Source organism: Amyelois transitella, chromosome 18 (genome assembly GCF_032362555.1).
Source record: "Amyelois transitella isolate CPQ chromosome 18, ilAmyTran1.1, whole genome shotgun sequence".
NCBI classification, from domain to species: domain Eukaryota; kingdom Metazoa; phylum Arthropoda; class Insecta; order Lepidoptera; family Pyralidae; genus Amyelois; species Amyelois transitella.
The window spans coordinates 9,097,541-9,123,720 of NC_083521.1; the positions used below are offsets into that span (position 1 = coordinate 9,097,541).

At 35.8% G+C, this 26,180-nt stretch overlaps 1 protein-coding gene across 1 annotated transcript in view; it reads left to right on the forward strand.

Moving 5' to 3' along the window:
• Nucleotides 1-26,180, forward strand: part of LOC106137408 (neurexin 1) — a 177,306-nt gene that overhangs the window by 44,213 nt on the left and 106,913 nt on the right. Inside the window, exon 4 of the mRNA XM_060949277.1 lies at nt 23,861-24,005. Within this exon, the coding sequence (XP_060805260.1) occupies nt 23,861-24,005 (145 nt within the window). The remainder of the gene's footprint in view (nt 1-23,860; nt 24,006-26,180) is intronic.

The following is a 26,180-nucleotide window of genomic DNA, read 5'->3' on the forward strand; positions in this document are numbered from 1 at the left end:
TAAATTACGATCATGTCCCATGAATCAGTTTGTAAACCTAGATTTTTGAGAGCGTTCATACATTCGTTGCTGGTATCTAATAACTCTTTTAATGCACTTGCAGACTCAGTTGTAACATTTCTTTGGCTCATAAATCTTTTTAGGACTGAGTTTGCAATGAAGCGTTTATTATTGTATCTGTTTTCTAACTGATCCCAGCAAACTACATAATTATCACTAGTAATGGGCACATGTCGCAATAATTGTTCAGCCTCACCAGACAAATAAGATTTTAAATAATGTAATTTTTGTACATTGTCTAAAGATCGGTTAGTATGCACAAGAGACATAAATAAATCTCTAAAACTTGTCCACTCAGCATAGTTACCGGAAAATGTGGGAATTGTAATTTTTGGAAGTTTCACACTACTGTATGAATTTATTTTAGAATCGTTTTCGCAGACATTAGAAGTAGTTGGTATGACAGGTTTAATTTGACTTAATTTTTCTTTCAGTACTGCTTTGTAGTCAAAATACAATTCTTCTGTGACTTCATAAACAGCACATTCATCATATTTGGCTTTTTCTAAATCCTCACTATCGTACTCAGCTATGAGTTTGGTGTGAGTATCCAGAAACATAGACCATTGTGACTCTAATGCTTCAAGTCTTGTTTCAATATAAGATTCAGTTAACCGCTCTTTAGGAGATTTTTTGAAATTACTAAAAGCTCTACCGATAGTTTTGTTAGTGTTAATCTGAACCTTAATTAGAGCATTCATGGTTTATGTTTAAGTTACAATAGTTTGAAATTGAAGCCAAATTTTTTTTTTTAAAGTGAACAATTTTCTAAGTCTTAAATCAAAGATGAAAATTTTACAAGTGTTTAGAATCTTGTCACAATAAAACCGCTAGGAAATTGGGCATAGATTCCTCGTCTGAACACTTTTCTTAAAACTATTCTAAGTCCATACAGTACTACACTAATTTCCAAATATTTTCTCAGTAAATTTCTTCTTGTCTTTAAGGTTCAATTTTGCTACCACTGAATCGAATGAAAAAGTACTCACAATTGTCCGGCACGTCACTTCCACTCGCACATGCGTAGTAGGTGTATCCGCTTACTTTCTCGTTCACTGTTGACTTCTCATCCACTGCTGGGCGAGTATGCGCTTACTGTTTGCAATGCTCTCTTCACAACGCAATCGATAATAAACTTCGATTGAATCACGTGGACACCACTTAAGCATTTCCTGCTGAAACTTTGTGAAAGTCGCACAGTGTTCGCCCTTGACAGCAAACTACTGCCCGTGGGTGCGAACGAGAACCTCATATACACAGTACCAACCAAGCATCCCGCTCAGAAGGAACATGTACAATCGGCTGATTGTAAAAAACACAAAGACGTTTCAAATATCGCCATGGTTTGGGGCTATTCAATAATTTGTTGTGATTTTCTTTGCATTAAAATTATATTGTATTATATATAAAAAGGAAACAATTATTGTATTTGATGATGCATTTTTTTATTGATATTTCAGACTTATGTCAATGGTATGATGGTTGTCAAATATTTCTTTTTTTTTGTTTTTAAATTAGGCCAAAAACAAAAATAAGGTTTCATAAGATTGAACAAACCGCTAGGCCGATTTTGATGAAATTTGGTATGCATACAGTTTTAGTATTTTTATTTTGACGTCAACAGAAATTTATAATCTGTGAAAATGTCACCTGTCTAGCTAATACGGATCATGAGACACGCCTGGCGACAGGAGGATGGGTGAGCGGACAGACAAACTAACAGACAGACGGACACCGAAGTCGAGTAATAGGGTCCCATTTTTACCCTTAAGGTACGATGGAACCCTTATAAGTGTTAATTTTTGATATGCAAAAGATAAGAAAATTTATTCCTTCAATGAACAATTTGTTTGATAATGTAGCAATAGATGGCGCCACCATGTCAAAGTCGCTATCGTTTGTCGTTCGACAATCAATAAGACTTCTATGATTTTGAAAGCATTTTTACCCTCCGTTAATAAGTTGTTGGTCGTTTCGTATTCATGCTTGAAGACGTTTCGTTGTGTTTTGTTCATTTGTATTGTAAATATATTGGTTAGTAAAAAATACGTGTCAGTTGCGGAAAGCAGGATGGCACTAAATAGGATGGGACAGGATAGGAGGACTGGACGGGGCAGGACGGGACACAACAGGTTGTGACGGGACGGAACAGAACGAGAAGAGACGGGAGAAGCCATATGAATTTAAATCAAATATAAACTTAAAACAGTCCCGCACGATACGGGATTAAAAAATGGGTGAAATTTTATGTCGTATCCTTATAATCTAAAATACATTTGCGCGGGCGAAGCCGCGGGCAAAAGCTAGTCTACACATAAAGATAAATGCAAAAATATGTCTGTCACAATGGACACGTGAAAGAACGTACACATACACATATATAACTATATGTTTCTGAACGTCCGCATGCAGTTGTGATTGCGTTTGGAATTGGTAGGCGAGTCGATGGCACTCGGAACAGATTTCACTCCATTCGATATATTTTATGATCGATTTCTGTTGCGAAGTGTCCGTGCGAGTGACGGAACGGATGGAATAGGTATTTTGTCTATGCTAGTTTTATAAAGCTGAATAGTTTGTTTGTTTGTTTGTTTGAACGCGTTAATCTCAAGAACTACTGGTAAGAATTAAAAAATCTTTTTATGTTGAATAGACTATGTATTTATCGAGGAAGGCTTTATGCTATACCTATAACATCACGCTGCAACTATAAGGAGCGAAGAAATAATGGAAAATGTGAAAAAAAAACGGGGAAAATTATTCATCCTTGAGGGCTTGGGTCATCCTGAGGCTTCAATGATGCCCAAAATAACTATTCCACGCGGACGAAGTCGCGGTCACAGCTAGTTATTGAATATAGGATAAGTTTTGTCCAGTTATTTATTTATGTAGAATAACAACTTCGTCCCACGGGAAGGGTACCTACTTTTTCCGGATATTGTTATTAATCGCAAATCCGATGTATACCATCCAAGGATATAAAGTTATTTACTTATTACATACATATATACTCGTTTACTCATTCACTCAGTCACTCATTCATTCATTTGCTCATTATATTGCCGGGAACGATGCAGCCAAGGAAGCAACGACACACACAGCACACAGCAATAGAAAACAAATAAATAGACATAATTAAAAAAACTCTTTACTCTTTCCCATGGATGTCGAAAAAGGCGACTAAGGGATAGGTTTACAAATTTGGGATTCATCTTTTAGGCGATGGGCTAGCAACCTGTCACTATTTGAATCCACAATTCTATCATCAAGCCAAAAAGCTGAACGTGGCCTATAAGTCTCTACAAGACTGTCGGTTCTGTCTACCCCGTAAGGGATATACACGTGGCTATATGTATTTATGTATTAAAAAAATAACAATGAGGCATACTACCACAGCGTACGACCAATTTTCAGTTTTAAACATTAAATTCTCACCCTTATTTCGCCACTATTTATACTGATTATAAATTACTATGAGCATGTTAATCTCTTTTCACGGCAATTTGAACTCAAATCCGCTGATTTTCAGCTCATTTTGCCATAGCGGCTAGTCCGTAAATTGGCGTACTCGAACTAAAATCTAAATTGAGGTAATTAAATTACGTATTCGTCTATTTCTAGTGCAGTTTGGAATCGATTCCGTGACGTCATATGAAAGTTATAATAAACTAAAATTGTGCCCGAGGCGTCGCTCCTGTAAAAAAAGATTAAGAATTCATATTCATTCATATAATCACTTCTATATCCTTTGCGGGGAAGAAAGAGCCAGTCTTGAAAGACTGATACGCCACGCTCAGCTAGGCTTAGTGATATTAATTGAGATTCAACAATTTTATTGCTAACCGATTCTCTGCCTAATTCCCGTTTGTAAAAACAGTAATGATAACATTGCCGTACCAATTACTGAAAATGTATGTCATTTTTCAAGAACTAAATTTTACTTGTTTGGTACAAGTAAAATTTAGTAATTTTCATATTTATAGTACGAGTAATCGTCATTGAAACGTGGCCGTTAGTATTTGAACCTGGTGCATCACGATTTTTATTCCGACAATTTAACTATCTTTTTTTCCTTTACCCTGTAACTGTAACCAAGTTACAATAATATAATTTAGCTATAAAATTATTAATCGTCTCATTTCATTACATCAAATCAAGGGCGGTTTTGCCGACATATTTTATACTTTATGCCGCAGAACTTAAAGATCAAAATGCGTAACTTTTAGTTTGCGTTTGGTTTATCACAATCATTTAATCGTAGCGATCCGAGGTCAGGGTTAATATCAAACCAGATATTCTAAGCTTTTAATCTAGAGGTCCACTTAATAGCGACTAGCTGTACCTGCGACTTCGTCCGCGTGGAATAGTTATTTTGGGCATCATTGAAGCCCTCAAGGATAAATAATTTTCCCCGTTTTTTTTTCACATTTTCCATTGTATATTCGCTCCTAAAAGTTGCAGCGTGATGTTATATATATATATTTCAATTCGAACTTTCCCGAGTCACCTTTAATATTTTTTTCACACACGCATGTCTCGAACATATGTACTATGGGACTAACCATCAATGGCTAATTTAAATGTGTGTAATTTATCCCTTACATTAATGTATACATTATCTCTTCCTCGTATTATCTCTCAGTGTAATATTACATCTGTTTGAGCTGTATTTTTGTGCATTTGAATAATATTTCTCGTTTCTAGCGTTGCCAGGCGTCCGGATAAAGCCGGACATAGTTAGGCTTTTTGATCGCATGTCCGGCCAAAATAAACGATGTCCGTCTTGTCCGGCTTATGTTAGGCTTTGTAATTTACTACTACATGCTACTTATCAAGGTCGGAATTACTATGAAAAAAATACTTACTACAGAACGCGAGCTCAACAGCAGTAGCTCAATAGAGGGATCTCCTTAAGTATTATAGGCCTAGGTGTATTTGGATCCAATAGATATTTATAAGATGTCATTGTCAGAGTTACTGAAAATGGAGAAATAAACCATCCACGCGAAGACCGGCATCCGCGCGGACGGAGTCGCGGGCGGAAGCTAGTTAAACATACAATTGTTTTGTCGTACCTATTAATACTAAGACGAAATCCTTAATAATATAGGGTGTCCGGCTTTTTTTAATCAAATGTCCGGCCAATCTGGCTGGTCTGTCCGGCTATTAGGTTTGGCGACCTGACAACCCTAGTTCCGTGTGATGAGACAAAGAACTTATTACGTATTCACATCAGCCAGGGCTGCCTCACACACGACATTTACGTTGGATGTGAGACAAGAGTGTGACGTCATAACGGATAGAATATGTCAACCCCCGACCGAAATGAGGGGTGTAAAATGTGAGGGATTTTGCAATCTAATGGGAAGAATAATTTGAAAATTATTCTTAATACTTAACTTAACTTATCCATAAATGTTATTATGCAGTAAATGATATGTTATATTGACATTCAAAGTAAAGTCCAAGGTACAAGGGTACCTTAATAAAGGTACCTTTGGGAATGTATCGAAGAAGATGGTTTTATGAAAACCATTTTCTATGTATGCCGTGTGGATCAATAGAAAAAGAATTTGACCACTCCATGTCTTTCTCTTGTCGTAAAAGGTGACTAAAGCATAGGTTTATAAACTTGAGATTTGACGTCAACTAATGTTGTTAAACCATACGTTTTGACAATTATTAAGCGATATGAAGTATCCTATAATAATGAATAAAAATTTTGAATTTTGATTTTGAATTTTGAATTTGAATTTTGAATTTGAATTTTGAATTTGAGATTCTACATTTAGGCGATGGGCTAGCAACCTGTCACAATTTGAATCTCGATTCTATCACTATACCAAACAGCTGAATCAATATTTTCAAGACTGTTGGCTCTGTCTACCAGGCAAGGGATATAGACGTGATTATATGTATATATATTTTGTATGTACCGTTTGTTCGCAATTAGACCGCACGGTTCAATTAGATTACAAGACTAATTGTACTTATGTATTTGCCACCTGGCGGCAATTTCTAGTATCCGAATTTTGGGCACTAATATTTGCTAAAATCTGTATTGTTGTGGTTCTGGTGTACGAGACCAAGGCCCCGGGAGCTGGGTACATACATACATACATAAAATCACGCCTCTTTCCCGGAGGGGTAGGCGGAGACTACCTCTTTCCATTTGCCACTTCTTCTTGCCATCTCTGCATACTTCCTTCGCTTCATCCGGGTACTTTTGACCTGACCCTTTACCAGGACGTCCTTAATTTGATCAAGATACGTTCGTCTAGGTCTTCCCACTCCGACCTTTCCCTCCATACTCTCCTTGTATATCTGCTTATTGAGATAGGAGCTGGGTTATTGTCAAAATATAACCAATAACTTTTATTCTCATATTAAGCGAATTACCGTACAAACTGGAGGGAATATGATGCATAAATTATCGAATAATGAGAGCCCAAAGTTCTAGACTATGCTAACGATATTAGTTGGCACATTAGTCGACTAAAAGGTATTTTAACTGACGCCAACTATGTGCAAGATAGTCGGGCGTTGCTGTGATTTTACTACTTAAAATTAGCTGTAGTTTTGGGTGAGCGCGTGGTAGAGAAATTAACGTATACGAAGTGGCAATTTCCTTACGTACATTAGTTTGTATTCTAACCGATGAAAGGTGAAGGAAAACATTTTGAAGAATCTTGCGTTGAATTTGAAAAACTGAATGCTATAGCTACCGAATACGTATAATTGAAAGTGAAAACATACAGTAACTTTGAGTAACTAAACTATAAATAGATCTGGGACCTTTTTGAAGTATGTTTTTATGGTTTCAATATATTGATGAAAAATATCATTAGATTCGTGGTTGCCGTGTGGTTCCCGGCACCAACAGAAACAAAAAATAGGTCCACTACATTTCTTCTCGTGGATGTCGTAATATTCGACTAAGGGACAAGAGCACATACATCTAGGTACTACAAGAGCATACCCAAAGAAGGTCGACGTCAGGCAGGCCGGTCATAAAACTGAAGACAAAACTTTCCAGTATGATTTGTGATGGAAAAAACTGACATACTGTGCCGACATCAAGTAAGCCAAATAGCTGAACGTGGCCATTCAGCCTTTTCAAAACTCTGTCTGTGTTGGCTCTGTCTACCCCGCATGGGATATAGACGTGACCATATGTATGTGTTTGTATGTATGTCAAGTAAAAAGCGGGAAAAGTTAATGACAAAGAAGTCATTAGATTCGTGGTCTTTCAGTCTTCTCAAAACTGTTGGCTTTGTCTACTCCGCAAGAGATGTAGACGCGTGTATACACATATATGGAATGTATCATTAAATTATTTTCCCCTCTACGACGATTATTTTTCCTTTATCACAAAAGGCACGTATAAATTTCAGTTTTATCTCAAAAGTCAACATCAAACATACTATGAGAAGTAGTGAGTCTCCAGGCACCCTCACCGCGGGGTATATGAGTTTGCATCGCAAATACTGGCTTCTCTTCAGATTTTCCACTCAAATGAGTCACCAGTTCGGATTCATTGTACGGTTGTAGTATCAAGTAAAGTTTTTAATGAACAGCCATTTCCTTAGAAATTCTCAGTTAAAAAGGTACGGCAAGTGGAAAGATGTAGTCTCTGTCTACCCTTCCGGGAAAAGGCGTGATTCGGCTTCTAGCTTCCTCCGAAATATTTTTTGTTAACAAATTCACTTATTTTTAAAGACTTTTATTAACTTTTTGTGTTAACATTATAAACTTGAAATTTTCCTATATAGAAGGTTAAATAGCTTATTTCCTTTTGTAATTGCGAATTCCACAACGACATTAAAATTTTTATTATGTATGAACTGGTATATTTTACGGTTTATTCTACACGGAAATGCTAGTTAAATATTAACATTCTTGTTTATAGAAACGCTAGGGTATAACTTAGTGAAACATTAAGTTTTCTTATAAAATACATTCTAAGTCGAATATTAAATATATAGGTATGTGAAATTAAATATAATCTTAAAAGTAAGTCTTTGCACTTACTTCAGATATCTACCTAAAATTATATTTAGCAGCCAAAATCTACAGAATTATCGAGAACCTAAGACCGCCCGCGTAAAACTATCACTTGTTCCCGCGGGAATTTCTTAAAAATCATTTCTAAGAGGACGTCTCCTAGTTACAATCTACTTTCCTGCCAAATTTCATCTTTATTGGTTCAGTAGTTTTTGAGGTTTCGTGTTATTCGCTTTTACATTATATATTCTTACAAAATTTAACACATACTTTTTGACATATGCTAATCCACACTAACAATTAAGATTTGTATTTATGTCATGTTTGTAACGAATAAATTCAAAAATTACTGAACCGATTTGATGGAATTTTGTACACAGACAGAATAGACTTATGGGAATAACATAGACTTTTTTTTCTGAAAATTCCCACTGGAGGGAAGCCCGGCGCAAATGCTATCTAAATATTAGGTATTTATATCTACACATACATACAGATGGTCACGTCTATATCCCTTGCGGGGTAGACAGAGCCACAAGACTTGAAAAGACTGAATGGTCACGTTCAGCTATTTGGCTTAATGATAGAATTGAGATTAAATATAGTGACAGGTTGCTAGCCCATCGCCTAAATAAGAATCCCAAGTTTGTAAGCCTATCCCTTAGTCGCCTTTTACGACATCCATGGGAAAGAGATGGAGTGGTCCTATTCTTTTTGTATAGGTGCTGGGAACCACACGGCACTATATAGATATAAATACCAATATTTTATATCTATATACATAGATATAAATACCAATATTTTCAATCCAATAGAATTACACGTGTATTTGTAGGATTCCGCTTAACAGACTCCCCTCACATAATGTGATCACTGAGCATTTATGCTGATTGGAATCGTACATATTTGTGTGACAGGCGGGGTATAAATACCTACGCCTGTCTGTCTATTTGCTACGCTTTTACGCCTAACGATTTTTACGCTGAAATAGTTAGTGACAGGTTTCTAGCCCATCGCCTATAAGAAGAATCCAAAGTTTATAAGCTCATCCCTCAATCGCCTTTAACGACATCTATGGAGACATATGGAGTGGTTCTATTCTAATGTGCGGGAAACCTCATGGCACTGATGAAGTTAAAAGTGTACAATAATTTCACAGGAATGTAAATTCTTACTTAAAGGCAAAATTTGAATCTCAATTCTATCTTAAAGCTAAAAAGCTGAACGTGGCTTTTCAGTCTTATCAAGACTGTTGGCTCTGTCTACCCCGCAAGAGATATACAAGTGACTATCTGTGTGTGTATGTATATCACTTTATTTGAGTTTGTCGGCTTTGAAAATATATCCCTCTTAAACATATTTATTTATTTAAACTTCATTGCACTAAATACAAATGTATAGCACAATTGGCGGACTTAATGCTAGTAGCATTATCTACTAGTCAACCATTGGGTCTGACAGAGAACTTTATGTGGGGTCAAAATAAATAAATATATTTATACCTACATAAAATATAAAATAAAATAATTATAATAGACATACATAAAAACTACAATAGATAAACCATGTGTGTGTGTGTGGTTCCCGGCACCAATAAAAAAAGAATAGGACCACTCCATCTCGTTCCCATGGATGTCGTAAAAGGCGACTAAGGGACAGGCTTATATAATTACTTGGGATTCTTCTTTTAGGCGATGGGCTAGCAACCTGTCACTATTTGAATCTCAATTCCATCATAAAGCCAAACAGCTGAACGTGGCCTATCAGTCATTTCAAGACTGTTGGCTCTGTCTACCCCGCAAGGGATATAGACGTGATTATATGTATGTATGTATGTATAAACAATATACATAAATAAATACGTGCAGCGATTACCGAAATGAGTGAAAAGGCTTGTAAGTATTTAATACCCTCGTGACTCGAAAACCGCATATATACATAATGCACTATGATTCCATTAGAACTGTTTCTCTTATGCCTCAGATGTGATGTCCGCGTATTTTCCGAGCGGTTTAACAGCGTCCTAGTGGCATATTATCGAATGGTTCCGATCGATATGTGTCCGCGTATCTGTTTCCCTTTAATCCGGGATGATGACAAGGATATGAGAAAGATAATAATTGCCTGGATGTGACATAAAAAATTTGTCAATCAAACGAGCATAAAGAGAGTTATGAGCAGAGATCGGAATAGGTAGATTGATTTTATGTACTTGCATCATGAATTACCATAGAAAGCATAACATGGATAAGCCTCTTTTCCGGTATTCCATTTCAGTACTTACACTTACAGTAAACTACATTGTCCGCGGGTAACATAGGACTACAATTTACGTGAACGAAGTCGGGGGAAAACAGCTACCACTAATATATTCTTCATCCCACTTGTAAAAAATCCGGAAAAAATCTTAATAATTTACAAATCTCGCAATCCCGGAGGCATGTCCATATTAATATATACATTTCAGGTCATTGACCCCAATTCAATCTACCTATTCCGATCTCTGGTTATGCGTGAATGAAATGAAAAGACGAGGCGATATAAGTATGTAGGGATCTTGGCAAGTAGAGAGATGAAATATGAAATGAATAAGAGGTGTGATTTTTTTTGTACGAGTAAGTATGTTTGTAAGTATATCCGACGTGACAAATTTTTGAAAATTATTAATAATTACTAATTACTTGGGATTCTTCCTTTAGGCGACCGGCTAGCAACCTGGCACTATTTGAATCTCAATTCTATCATTAAGTCAAGCAGCTGAACGTGGCCTATTAGTCTTTTTAAGACTGTCGGCTCTGACCCCGCAAGGGATATAGACTTGATTATATGTATGTATGGATTAAATTATTTAATAATACACGCCTACCTTTTCCGTTTAATTGATTTGATATCGTATGGGGCACCTTACTCGTAAGTTTAAGTACAGAATACGCCACCTTTCGTCGTAATTATGTACTCAAATATTTAATCTCAAATAGCTCATCCAGTGTCACTAATTCACGTTAATGTGCTTAATATGTGCGTAAACTGATACGGCTATGTTTACCCGCTCTGAAATTCGGTACGACGCGATGGAAAATGATTTTTTGTCTGGTAAACGTTGTCTTACTAAGGTTGGATATGATATAACTGAAAGAAGGATCTGGGTTAGGAGTACTTAAAAGTCTTTATTTTTGTGAGAAAAAATACATGGCACATCAGCGAATATTATTATTTTTTTATTTCTTTCACTATATATATATATATATAAATTAAATATATCTAGTACATATACGAGATAAGAAAGCTGATAAAAACCACAGAGGTTTGTCCACAGTGTTAACATCAACGTCTAAAAAAAATTTGTATTATCTTATCACATAGTAGTTAATTAAAAGACCAAAAATAGGAACCACGTACGTAACCATTAAAAAAAAAAATAAGTACCTAGTAGTAAGTTTTATTTTTTCACAATTGAATATTTAATTTGAATTTTTAATTTGAAATTTTTATTATTTGTAAATGCTTTGTTATGTTATGCATAACAAAACATTTACAAATAATAAAAATTAAAAACTTATCCACGCCTGTTTTGAAGCTGGTTGAAATAACAAATTGTCAAAATTCATGGGGGCTCGCAAAATAAATAGAAAGTGTTAAGTAATAGCTATTGTTATTAAGATCTTGTCTGTCATGGCTAAGCCAATTTGAATGAAATTTTGAACATTTAAATATTTAATTATTCGAAAGTTGGGTTAATGAATGTCTGGTATATAACGCGGATATATGAAGTTTATTTTTTCCTGGAAATTCCCACTGGGGCAAATCTCCGGGCAAAAACTAGGCACCTATGTTCAAAGCAATTCTTATCACTAAACTTGCAGTCCAAAGTTAAAAAACATTTCAGTCACACGAGAACACTCCGACCTCATTTTTGTACAACAGCGACGGAAAAAAGTTAGTAAAATATTCTGGATATCCCGTAAAAACCCGGGTTTTTTATCCGGATAGTGTTCTTGGCGGAGACATAGAGCGCTGGATGCGACAAAGCGTTATGTTTTAACGAGGTAGGTACTGAACAAAGTTTTTTGCTCAGGCGATTTTGTGAAATCTTTCCTCACTAAAATATTTTAGGTTGCGCATTTTGGGTGACGGTGTAACTGCTTACGAAACACATAAAATATGTTTGCATATATGAACTTGCATACTACATACATATACATATAATCACGTCTTTATCCCTTATGGGTAAGACAGAGTTGAGGTTAAAATAGTGACAGGTTGCTAGTTATGCCTACAAGAAGAGTCCAAAGTTTATTAGCCTTTCCCTTAATTGACTTTTACATTTTGGGGACACGGCAAAGGAATCAGCTGGCAAATACTGTTTTTTCTTCGATATACCGAACCTGTATGGAAGTATGAATGCGTAAAGTTTTTTATCTATACTTATATTATAAAGCTGAAGAGTTTGTTTGTATTATTTTTGCGTTGAATAGACCATTTATCGAGGCAGGTTTTAGGCTGTACAACATCACGCTGCAACTATAAAGAGCAAAGTAATAATGAAAAATGTGAAAACAAAACGGGGAAAATTATTCATTATTGAGGGATTCAATGATGCCCAAAATAACTATGCGGACGAAGTCGCGGGCACAGCTAGTCCTAAATATATTTTTTTACTGTTAATTTAAATGTCTTATGATGAATATTGGCTCTGCCTACCCTGCAAGGGTATATAAACGCATAGACGTGATTATATATGTTTTTAATTTAAATGCTATAGTTTCAGTCACATTTTTTTAATTTTTTTTCTTCTTGGTCAACATTAGACACTAACGTTCCTGCCACGCGCGACACTGATCACTGATCGACACTTTCATGAGAATCGGTCTAGCCGCTTCGGAGTCGTACGGGAATGAGCATTGTGACACGAGAATTTTATATATAAGATACTCCGAAGGCGCATCCAGTAGGGCTATTCACTGTCAGTGTAAATATTTATAAGAAACTACATATTTATGACTTGTCGGACACTCAGGGTTAATTCAATTTCGCTCGATTCCGCCGCACTCAGCGTTTGTCGAATGTCTCGCGGCTTTTACGGCGTGTTGCCGCCATTTTGTTATGCAGTCTTGACATTGTATTTTTATTCTATGCACATACAATTAGTGCCGTGTGGTTCCAGGAACCAATACAAAACATTAGTTAATACTTTAAGTTTATAAGATGTGTACAATAAAAAAATAATAAATTTACATAAATATATACGGGACAAATTACAGATTGAGTTTCTTGTGTTACGAGATACTAATTGTGCGATACATTTTACATACATACATATGGTCACGTCTATATCCCTTGCAGGGAAGACAGAGCCCACAGTTTTGAAAAGACTGAATGGCCACGTTCAGCTTTTTAGCTTAATGATAGAATTGAGATTGTTAACCCATTGCCTAAAAAAGAAAGCCAAGTTTGTAAGCCTATCCCTTACTACTAACGATACTTTATTTTATAATTAATAATTTTATATATAAACATCCAAGACCCAGGCCAAACAGAAAAAGTTCTTTTCTCATCATGCCCTGACCGGGATTCGAACCCGGGACCTTCGGTGTCACAGACAAGCGTACTACCGTTACGCCACAGAGGCCGTCAATGTACAAGACAATAAAGAATTTACGATTTTTCCATTTTGATTTTACATTGTATGTAAGATAACAATATGAATGTTTTTTCGGCCAAATTCGAATAATACACGTGTAGTCCCGTTAAATATTAAAGCTCAATACATTGATACAACTAGAGCGTTGAATATAAATTAAGGGAATGGCCCGAAGCGACCAATTAGCGAAGACTTGCCCGGATATCGGAAAGGCCGATGGGCGAAAGCATTCCCGTTTCAGAATTCAGATTGCTAACAGTTTGTTAGCTTTAATTTATAGTAATTACTTAATAAGAAAATCGATTTGTTGTTACTTGCTTGAATGTTGAACATTTAAAGTTTAGTTATTAATGAATAATTGAATTGTGTTGGCATGATTGTTATTTTTGCTAAAAAAATAAAAAGAAAGAAAATTTAAACTGAAAAGATTTAAATTTAAATGCTAATTAAAATAAAAAAAACAGGGGGTTCTCAATTCGGCCGTATTTTATTAAGAAATTAATTTAGTTAGGTAAAGTACCAGAACACTATCACATCACAATCAAATCGCCTAGATACGAGGTATTGTTTATTTAAGTTTCAATTAGTTTTAGCTTTTTTTGAAGTATATGATTTTTATTTATTTTCATTATAATATGTTTTAACGCACAGGTATAACAAATGAATTTATTGTTCTGAAACACTGGTATATTTCAGCCTAATATGTAATACTTATTGTACAAATACTACTCTAATATCATACTACTATTCTTATCTCTTACAAAGAAAACAGGTTGACTAAGCAGATCTACAAGGAGAGTGTGGAGGGAAAGGTCGAAGTGGGAAGACCTAGACGAGCGTATCTTGATCAAATTAAGGACGTCCTGGTAAAGGGTCAGGTCAAAAGTATCCGAAACCGCCGAGCTTGCATGAAGAGAGTTATGAATGTGGATGAAGCGAAGGAAGTATGCAGAGATCGTGGCAAGTGGAAACAGGTAGTCTCTGCCTACCCCTCCGGGAAAGAGGCGTGATTTTATGTATGTATGTATGTATAAATGCGAAATTAAGTTACCTTTTGACGCGGTATACTCGTATACTGAAGAGTCTAGAGAAATACAAAGGGGTACCTTTCATCCCAGTAAAAATTATAGTTCCCATGGTATTTGCAAAAACCTACTTTGAAGATGACATTGAATTCTTCGCAATAACTAATATTTATTTCACTTCATATTAGTTTTTGACTAGGTAAAGAAATTGAATCACTGAGTCAGAAATATCATATGCATGAGATCAGAAATTATGCGCGACAGCGGATAAGGGACCATGTCCAGTAAACGCATAAATATCACTTCTGGAATAGTGAGGCGATCATTTATTTTAATAATAAGTACGGTCCCTTTATGCTATGTTTATGTCGCAGAGAAATGAGGATTTTAGAGATTCCACGAAATCCCTAGGGATATCACGAAATCACGGCATATGTTGAATATTCTTATTTACGACTCCTTCTTACCTGTTCTTCCTTCTTACCTTCCTCCTATTTTCCTGCGACATTTATATCCCTTGTGGGGTAGACAGAAACAAAACTCTTTAAAAGACTCATAGGCCACGTTTAGCTGTTTGGCTTAATGATAGAATTGAGATTCAAATAGTTACAGGTTGCTAGCCCATCGCCTAAAAGACGAATCCCAAGTTTATAAGCCTATCCCTTAATCGCCTTTTATGACATCCATGGGCACGAGAAGGAGTGGTCCTATTCTATTTTTTATTGGTGCCGGGAACCACACGGCACACACTAGTACATAAATGGAGATCCGAATAAAATATAGATATTGTTAAAAAATCCATCCACCAGAGAGATGACGAGACTAGCATCAATGTAATAGTATTGGAGATCCCGAAGCCGACTTATGTAAACATTGGGACGCCAAACGACCGTTAATTAGGGACAAAGTCAACATTCATCCGAAAGCGTCGTGATACGTCGAAAGTTGTCTTTTTCACAAAATTACAGTAATAAAAGTTGGATGGCGACAACTAAGGAATTTTAATTGAGTCCCCATTGCGAGCAGACGGCGTAAACAATAAGCGGTTGGCGGCAACTTGATTATATTATACTAAAATATGCTACATACATTGATATGGTCACGTCTATATCCCTTGCGGGGTAGACAGAGCCAACAGTCTTGAAAGACTCAATGGCCACGTTCAGCTATTTGGCTTAATGATAGAATTGAGATTGAACTAGTGACAGGTTGCTGGCCCATCGCCTAAAAAAGAATCCCAAGTTTGTAAGCCTATCCCTTAGTCGCCTTTTACGACATCCATGGGAAAGAGATGGAGTGGTCCTATTCATTTTTGTATTGGTGCCGGGAACCATACATTGATATAATCACGTCTATATCCATTGTGGGGTAGACAGAGCCAATGATCTTGAAAATACTGAAAGGCCATGATCAGACGATTTTGCTCAATGATAGAATTGAAATGCAAATAGTGACAGGTTACTAGCCCATCGCCTAAAAGAGGAATCCCAAGTATATGTAAAGCCTATCCCTTAGTCGCCTTTGTCGATATCCGTGGGAACGAGATGGTGTGGTCCTATTTTTTTTTATTGGTGCCGGGAACCACACGGCACAGATATAGACGTGATGTATATATTATATGTATGTATATTAAACACTTTTTGTGAGAAATATGAATTTTCAACCGCTATCGCTTATAACTTACATCACAATTTCACTAAAGCCCCCGAAACAAGATGGCTTCACAAAATATAGCATCATTAATACCAAAAATTCCGCCGTTTTTCCTTAACTACTGCCCGGAATAGCGTATGGAAATTACAGGCAACGGTTTTGGTTATATAACTGTTGTTTTCGTGTTAATAATTTTAAATTCATAATGCCCGTACCTACTGTTAAATTATAAAATTTCTGCCACAAATTCATTTCAAGCATGCGGTTTATTCTGGAATATTTATTTAAAAATTCTGGGAAAACATCGTATTACAGACAGAATTCTTAACAAACTAGTTTTGCCCGAGACTTTGCTCTCAAGATCTTATTCCATCATTACGATATGTTCATTGTGACTTCTGACAATTGGCTCTGTCTATCCCGGAATACACACGTGGCATATTACGGACATACCATGTGCACTATAAAAATGTACATACATATTATCACGTCTATATCGCTTGCGGGGAAGACAGAGCCTGCCGTATTGAAAATTCTGATAGGCCACGTTCAGCTGTCTGGTTAAATGTTAGAATTGAGACTATGAAATTGTTCTTATGGAAATAACGATTCTCTTAAACTACCTACGTAAGAGCATGTAAGATTTATTAAGTAACTTAATTTCAAAGACATTGCTTCGTTCAAAGAAAGTCTTTATAAAAACGATTTATATTTTTTGACAGAAAGTCATATTAAAATGATACGCCGCTTCATCTTTGAGTTTCTTCGCGATGGTCTGATTAGACTCCTTTGATCTCGAGATTATCATAATATGCTATTTTTATTCCAAAAATACTCCCTAGGGATATGTATGGAACTGACTCACAGGAGAAGGTAATGTACCATATTTATAAAATATATAATTTTAACTGCAATTATTTAGAGTTTACTGGTTATTATGTACAAAAATCTCGTAAATTTTGGCATAATTTTTTTTTATTTATTTATTTTATAACCATGTACAAAAAAAAGAGAACTTAATCTAGATTAACATTACATGCTGCATATCGTTAAAACCATGGAGGTTTGTTTAGTAGTTACGATTTTTTTTTACGTTCCTCTCCAAGCGTTTGCGTACACGCAGTCCGTCAAATTATAAATCACTTTTTTTCCAAACCACACAATTTTAGCACTTAAATTATAGTATTTATTGTTTGTCAATTCGGACAGCCTTATTCTTAATTCAATTAACTCCAGAAGTTCACTTCAAATTCATTACACCCTAAGGAAATGGACGAATCCGACAAAAACTATTTGTGAGTGTTAACTAGTATTCAGTTCGAGCCAGTTTGAACCGGTTTCCGTCGGTTTTGGCTCGTTACCGTGCCGCCAGTCACGTACAGAGTCTTTTTTTTTAAATTTTCTTATGCAACCTTTTTAATTGTATCATTTGAATATCGTGTAAACTAAGCTTTTAATGAATGTTGGTATTTGTAGCTTTTAAATAATATTTTCTTTTGAAGAATATTTTTGATTAAATTCTCAATCAATGGCAATAGGGAGTTAGATTAAAGAGACGATGTATAAAGTTTGTGAAATTAACTATATAAATAAAAAAAGATCTGGTCAAGAGTACCTACCTGAAAGTGAAGAGTTTGCATGAAGAGAGTTTTGAATGTGGATGAGGCGGAAATATACAGGGATTGTGGTAAGTGGAAAGATGTGGTCTCTGCCTAACCAACCGGAAAAGAGGCGTGATTTTATGTATGAATGTAATAAAAAACATTAAAGTGCTTGAATCATTTATCTATACTAATATTATAAAACTGTAGAGTTTGTTTATTTCTTTGTTTGAACGCGCTAATCTCAGGAACTACTGGTTCAAATTGAAAATTTTTTTTTGTGTTGAATAGACCATTTATCGAGGAAGGCTTTAGGATATATTACATCACGCTGCAACTATTAGGAGCGAAGAAATAATGGAAAATGTGAAAATACGGGGTAAATTATTCACCCTTGAGGGCTTCAATAATGCCCAAAATAACTATTCCACGCGGACGGAGTCGCGGGTATAGCTAGTTTATTATGTAGCTATTAAAGCCGGTGGAACATATAGAGCACAATTCCTTTTTATAACTAGAACACCTGATTTGGTATATACCATGATCGACTCTTACGCGTATCAGGATGTCGGCAACATCTGTCTTCAGTCACGCACTATTATTGTAGATTTGATTTCTATATCCTTTACTACTGTACTCCCGCGACTTCACTCACCAAAAACGAAATTCGTAAAAGCTTGAGAAATTCTTCCTTACTGGTTATACAAGAGTCTCCCAAAGACTGAAAGGTCACGTTCAAATCAAAATAGCGACAAGTTGCTAGACTATCTTAGACTATCTAAGACTAAACTTAGTTTTTAAGTAATTTATTTGACGTCCACCAATGTTGTTAAACCATACGTTTTGACAATTATTAAGCGATATATAGTAACCTATAGTAATGAATAAAAATTTTGAATTTGAATTTGATCGCCAAAAAGTAGAACCTCACGTTTATCAGCCCCTTTCTCGCCTTGTACGACATCCCTGTGAAAGATATGCAGTGGTCATATTCTAAAGTGCTGGGAACCGCACGGCACACTTCCATAGCTTAATAAATGAGGAGTTTACACGTGATCGTCAAAATAATGGCGCCAAGCCGTCTAGACTAGCTCTCATTATGCTGATGCAAATGAGTTCGTTCCATATTTCTGGACGTATTGCCGTGGCCTATTTACCCCAATATTAAAGACCACTCCATCTCTTTTTCACGTATGTCGTAAAAGTCGAATAAGGGATAGGCTTATATACTAGGGATTCCTCTTTTAGGCGATGGGCTAGCAACCGGTCACTATTTGAATGACAATTCTATCATTAAGCCCAACAGCTGAATGTGGCATATCAGTCCTTCCAAGACTGTTGGCTCTGTCTACCCCGCAAGGGATATAGACGTGATTATATGTTATGTTCTGCTTCTAGACATTTAAAATTTTATATGGAATAACATATGGAAATTGAAGACGGCTATAATAACATATAACTCGAGTTGATCCAATTGGCACTGCATTAAGATACTGTAGAATTGACTATGTGTCTAATTAAGGTCTGGATAATTGAAGTTTCTTTGCCACAGATGACGGAAAAAGCTACTCGCAGGCGGAGCCGCGGGTTATAACTAGTATATTAACGACACGCGAACGATTTTAGTAATTAATATTTAACTAAGTAATGGATTTGTTTTTTATTTTACACTAGCCGTGCCCGCGACTTCGTCCGCGTGGAATAATTGTTTTGGGCATCATTGAAGCCCTCAAGGATGAATAATTTTTAAGTGATTGCTTTAGCGTTAAGTCCGCCTTTGTACCTTATTACCTACCTGTGTTTTTTTTTCTGTTTTTCTTTTTCTTATGGTGCAATAACACGTCTATCTATCTATATATTTCTAAGAGTATGTGTAAAACCGTATAGGCGAAAACTCCAAAAAGCAAATTACCTGCTTCTTGTTCAATCGTGTCAGTCTTTATTAAAACCAAGCACGTCACAGTTATGTTACTTACGAAAGCATACGTTATCAGTACTATTTGTTCCACGCCCTTTTTGTTATGCATAAGTTGAATGACGCTGAATAGAGTTTTCATGCGAGCATGCATCATTGCATTCGAAATAGCATAGGTCATGCATACGATATGTTGTTTGTCTAGATTATTTGGATTTTGTTTTTTTAAAGCGCGCCACATCATTTTCAAACGCGTCAACAGCTGAAATATTGCTGGCTCACTTTAATAGAAAAGGACGGAGATAAATTGTGCACGTCTAGGATTCTGTGGAATTGAAAATGTTTTAGATTTGATGAATTGTTTTAGGGATTTTTTTTTTTGGCGTGTGGTTCCCGGCGCCAATATAGAAAAGAATAGGACCGCTACATCTCTTTCCCGTGAATGTTGTCTAAGGGTCTATCCCTTTTAAATTTGGGATTATTCTATCATTTAGCCAAATATCTGAACGTGGCCTATCAGTCTTTTCAAGACTGTTAGCTCTGTCTTGCACACAAGAGATATAGACGTGACCATATGTATGTATGCTATTGAGAAGGGCAGACCGGTTTCTGTTCTTCTTGACAACAGTGATAACTTTTTAAAAAGCTATCCATGAAAACAGCCTAAAGCCAATAAAGCCATAAACATACAATAACATTTACAAAGTCGGCTAAGTTAATTAGAGAGTAGCAGCCGCAAGCGATTTCCCAGTTTATTAATTCTGTTATTCTCAGCCGCCGTTTATGGAATTATGTAATGTGGTCATTGATACTTAAATGAATAGATCCTACATTAAAGACATTACAACCAACAAATTAATTCAACCCGAATCAATTGGTAATCAAGTGCCGTGTTGTTCCTGGCACCAGTAAAGAAAGAATAGAACCATTCCATCTCGTTCCCATGGATGTCGTAAAAGGCGACTAAGGGATAAGCTTATAAGTTTGTGATTCTTTTTTTGAGGCGATGGGCTAGCAACCTGTCACTATTTGAATCTCGATTCTATCATTGAGCCAAATAGCTGAGCGTGGCCATCAGTCTTTCCAAGACTGTCGGCTCTGTCTACCCCACAAGGGATATAGACGTGACCATATGTATGTATGTACGTAGAAAATTTAAAAGTATTGATTATTACGTGGCCGGTTGCGAAGTTTCCCTTTCTCGGGTATCTTGTTCATTCATTCTTAACATGGGCTATTGGTCTTTTCGAGACTGTTGGCTTTGTCATATCCCGCAAGAGATATACACGTGATTATATGTATGTATGTATCTTGTTCATTCGATTATCACGATACACCGACTTGTACTTTATAAATTTGTGATATCTATCTTAGGAAGAAAAACAAATTAAAAAAGGGCGACACTCTCGCGGTGTCTATTTATGTTTGTATCTATGTACAGAGGTTATTGGCCAAATTAGCTTAGGAACCAAAACAAGCCAATTCTTAGGACTTCCTACATTTATAATTATAATTCTTTTTTTATGAATCCTCGTTCACCGAAGCCTTTGAAATTCATGTACTTACCAGTTTATTCCATAACTAATTCCTCGTTTTTGATATATTGGATAGCTATTCTATTAATAAAATCCTGGGTACGATCCGCTACGTAAACCTAAATTTTAGATGAATCTGGGTTTAGTATAATAACATGTTTAAGATTTTTGAAACATGTATTTTGTATTTTGGCAACAGTGTATTTTACAACACGAAAAAGTCGCGCAATTTCTTAAAGACGAAAAATAAAAATAGTAGCACTGCCTTCATAAAACAAAATTTCTATTCCCGCAGGAATTATGGGAAAACCTCTCTTAGTTCACTTCTAGACCAAATATGGAACCTATATGCCAATTCAAATTTCTATACCCACACTGGCGTTGTCTGTCAGTCATTCAGTAACGACAGAATTTATATATTTAAACTTCATGCACGTAAAATGTACAACAAGTGGACTCAATGCCACAAGGCATTCTCAGCCAATCGATCGTTTGTACCAAACTGAAACTAATATACAAACATACATACATAATAGTCACGTCTATATCCCTTACGGGGTAGACAGAGCCAATAGTTCCGAAAAGACTGAATGGCCACGTTCAGCTACTCGGCTTTATGATGGTATTGAGATCCAAATAGTGACTAGTGACAGGTTGCTAGCCCATCGCCTAAAAAAAGGATCGCAATTTTACAAGCCTATCCCTTAGTCGCCTTTTACGACATCCATGGGAAAGAGATGGAGTGGTCCTATTCTTTTTTGGATTGGTGCCGGGAACCACACGGCACACTAACTAATATATATAAATTTATGTATATATCAAGAAAGTACTCCGTTTCAGTAACATAAAACAACTGCCCAACAACTTCCCAAGTGTCGGGGCTGTTATAAAACTCCAGGATAGCTCCCGCAGCGCTCCAGTTAAAAATACAATAATTCCCAACCGACCTAAAACATTAAACTAATGAAATTCTAGAATTTTCCAAGCGCACTACGCGTCTCTTAGATGTAATTAAGAAATAGTATCTTTAGAAATATACTCGTTGAATTCTGTTACGCTTAAGTTCATTCGTATATTTTTCTTTTCTGAAAACGTATTCTGTTAATTTTTCAGAGAGTAGATTTGTAAATAAGTTGACTTCTACCGCAAATTGTATTAAAAAAAATAATGTTGTATTATTTTGTCATAAATTGTAAAAGGTTTTTGTTAGTAAACTAGTTAATATTGAATTTGAAATAATTCTTAACAATAAAAATGAAGCAGCTCCGTTATTTTAATTAAAATCGCTTCAAAGTGACACACACAGTCACATCCTATATCTCTAACGGGGTAGGCAAAGTCATATTACTTAGTTACAAGCCAGTTTTAGCCGAATGATTATGTTAGGCCCATACATACGTGTACATAATATCTTTACTTTTATCGATGAGTCCCTAACGTATGGGATAACAACAATATACAACAACATCGATTATTTGACAATATATATATATACATATAATCACGTCTATACCCCTTGCGGGATAGACTGAGCCAACAATTTTAAAAATACCGATGGGCCACGTTCAGCTCTTTGGCTTAATGATAGAAAATACAAAAAATACATAGGTACCTACTACAAAAATACATCGATTATTATATATTTTAAACCAAAAGGAAATATTTCTCAAAGATCTCAAACACTCAAGTTCTCAATAAATAAATCAAATTGGAAAAAATAGTTCACCGGTTTGCATCTGAAAATTTAAAATATAGCAATTTCTCGAAAATGCACCAAGAAAATATGTCACGGAAGCCATTTTAAAGCGCGGCACATCATTTTCAAACGCGTCAACAGCTGAAATATTGCTGGCTCACTTTAATAGAAAAGGACGGAGATAAATTGTGAGCGTCTAGGATTCTGTGGAATTGAAAATGTTTTAGATTTGATGAATTGTTTTAGGGATTTTTTTTTACCGTGCCGTGTGGTTCCCGACACCAATAAAAAAATAATAGGGCCACTCCATCTCGTTCCTATAGATGTCGTAAAAAGCGACCAAGGGATAGGCTTATAAACTTGGGATTCTTCTTTTAGGCGATGGGCTGGCAACCTGTCACTGTTTGAATCTCAATTCTATCTCAAAGCCAAACAGCTGAACGTGACCTATCAGTCTTTTCAAGACTGTTGGTTTACCCCGCAAGGGATGCGGACGTGATTATATGTAGGTATGTATGTGTTTTTTTACAAATGTTATCTTCGATCGTTTATGGAAATGATGAAAAAAGAGAAAGGTATGTATTTAAAAATCGGAGGAAACGTAATAGCATAGTCTTTGTCTCCCCCTAACCTCATAAAACTTAGCTCAATCAGATAACTTGACATGACCAGGATTCTAACCCTTGACCTAGTCAAAATGACGTCTAATTTATTTTCCCAATTGTTACAGATATAACACAAAATTGACAACGCTGGCGTTACCATCAGTGATCTTCGAGCCGAAGTTCCGAGGGTCCGTGAGGAACCTGGTATACTCCGACCTTCCTGGACAACCTCCGAGGAGACAGGAGTTACGGCACTCCAGGGATTTGAAGGTAAGCAAGCTTTCCCGCTATCACACAGACCTCTACCGGCATACATACATACATACATATGGTCATGTCTATATCCCTTGCGGGGTAGACAGAGCCAAGACTGAAAAGACTGATTGGCCATGTTCAACTGTTTGGCTTAATGATAGTATTGAGGTTTAAATAGTGACAGGTTGCTAGCCCATCGCCTAAAAAGTATCCCAAGTTTGGAAGCCTATCCCTTATATTGGTTTGTTTGTTATATCTTTATTGCATAGAAATTTACACAGTAACAAGAACATAGTTGTAAAAGAATCAAATCAAACATTTATATCATTTCTTCATCGTTCCAAATTTATTCGGATCATTTGATTAAATGTATTGCAACCTTTCCAATATTTGTACTTAAAATAACACACCGAGTAAAACTGCACGGAACAACATATTGTATTTTAATAATCAAATATCAAAATGAAAATACCAACAGTCTTATAATAAAATTCCGTTAAATTCTTCCCTTTTTCAATAACCCTTCTCTCGCAGCAAACATAGCCGATTCGCTGCCTTGAATACGGATATAATTTTAAATTCCTCGCATTTCCACCATATTTCATAAACATCTCAATTTGCCATTGCCATGTACGTTGTCACGTACTAACCGGAGCGAGGGGGAATTCCGACTTTGTACGGTCGACAAAAGATTTAAATTTAAATAATCGCGTTTGAACCACCATTCCGCAGAGCTAGCTGAGAAATTCCATTGAGGAAAGTCTGGTCTCAAGATGTGAGACGGGAGAGATTTTGTAAAAAAAGTCATCTGTATGGATATTTTATGCTCATTTTTGTGTTTCTACCGCCAGTATTTCATCGAAGAATTTTAAATTGTCAGGTTAAAAAGAGAGGCTTCCAAATTTTTTGTCGATTCGCGTAGGCTTATAATTAATGTACTCGAGTATTTTGATATAAGCACACTTCTTATGTAAGCTCTAGATGAGTCAGTCAGTCAGTCACGATCCAGTTAAAATAACGAAGAGAAACGGCAAGAATTTTTGAGTAACACCGATTCGAATCTGAAAATAAATTCACATTTCGTCAAGTGCTGAATTTAAAATTTAAAAATACCCTCCGATCTCGGTTTCACTGTGAAAATAGCAAATAGACCTAGATTTCTAGATCCGGAGCTGAAAGGTCGTCGTGACCGCGATATTTCTGAGTCCGCCTGAGGTCGCGCAGTTTAAGTAAAAGTCTAGATTTAGTCGTATTGGGCGTGATGCACATTGCACAATAGGGATGTGGACTATTTTTGGGAAAGTGTTTATAACCATGCACAAGTACCAAATATAACCCAAACTATTTATTATTATTTTTTTATTTAAAATAATTTATTTAAAATTTCACGCCAAAACGCGGATAACTGTCAAACGCCCGCTGTGACGTCACGTGTTGCCAAACATTGCCATTTTGGGAACTGAGCTAACTTGTTCTTGTTCTATGTCCAACCCTGTTCTCACTTGTTTGAGGTCGGCTCTCCTTACTGTTTTGCACCAGGACAATCTTGTCCACAATTGTCATATCTGGTATTTTTTAATTTATTCTTGAAATAAAAGTATACAGGTGATGTAATCTTTTAATTATATGTATTGAGTAAGCTGACTGATTGAATAGTTAAATTTACTACCAAGAATATGCAAAGAGATAATATTACTTTTAATATAACGCGAGAGATTTTTTATATCTCATTTGTGTGCAAAGTTTAATGAATACTAATGAAGTAATATGACTTTGCTTTGTTTAAGCAAAGTTAAAATATGTTTATTATTCTACTAGCTTTTGTGCGTGGCTACGGTCTCGAAATTCAAGAAAAGATAGCCTACGTCACTCCCGCAGGTCTTATCCATATCTGTGCCAAATTTCGTTAAAATCGGTCCAGTGGTTTTTGAGTTTATTCGTTAAAACATACAAAATATATGTTTTAGGTTTATTTATATCAATAATTTTATATAAGTTGATATCTTATCATTTATGTACACAAGCCAATGCCTTCCTTTACACTTTCCTGTCGTGGGCCTGCTGGAAGAAATTTCTCTAGAAATAAGTAGTGCCCTTGTACTGAATTTCTCTTTAGTTTAAGTTTTATTTTTTTTCCTTGATGTACAGGAATATATAAATAAATAATTAAAAAATAATCTTTTCTCATTA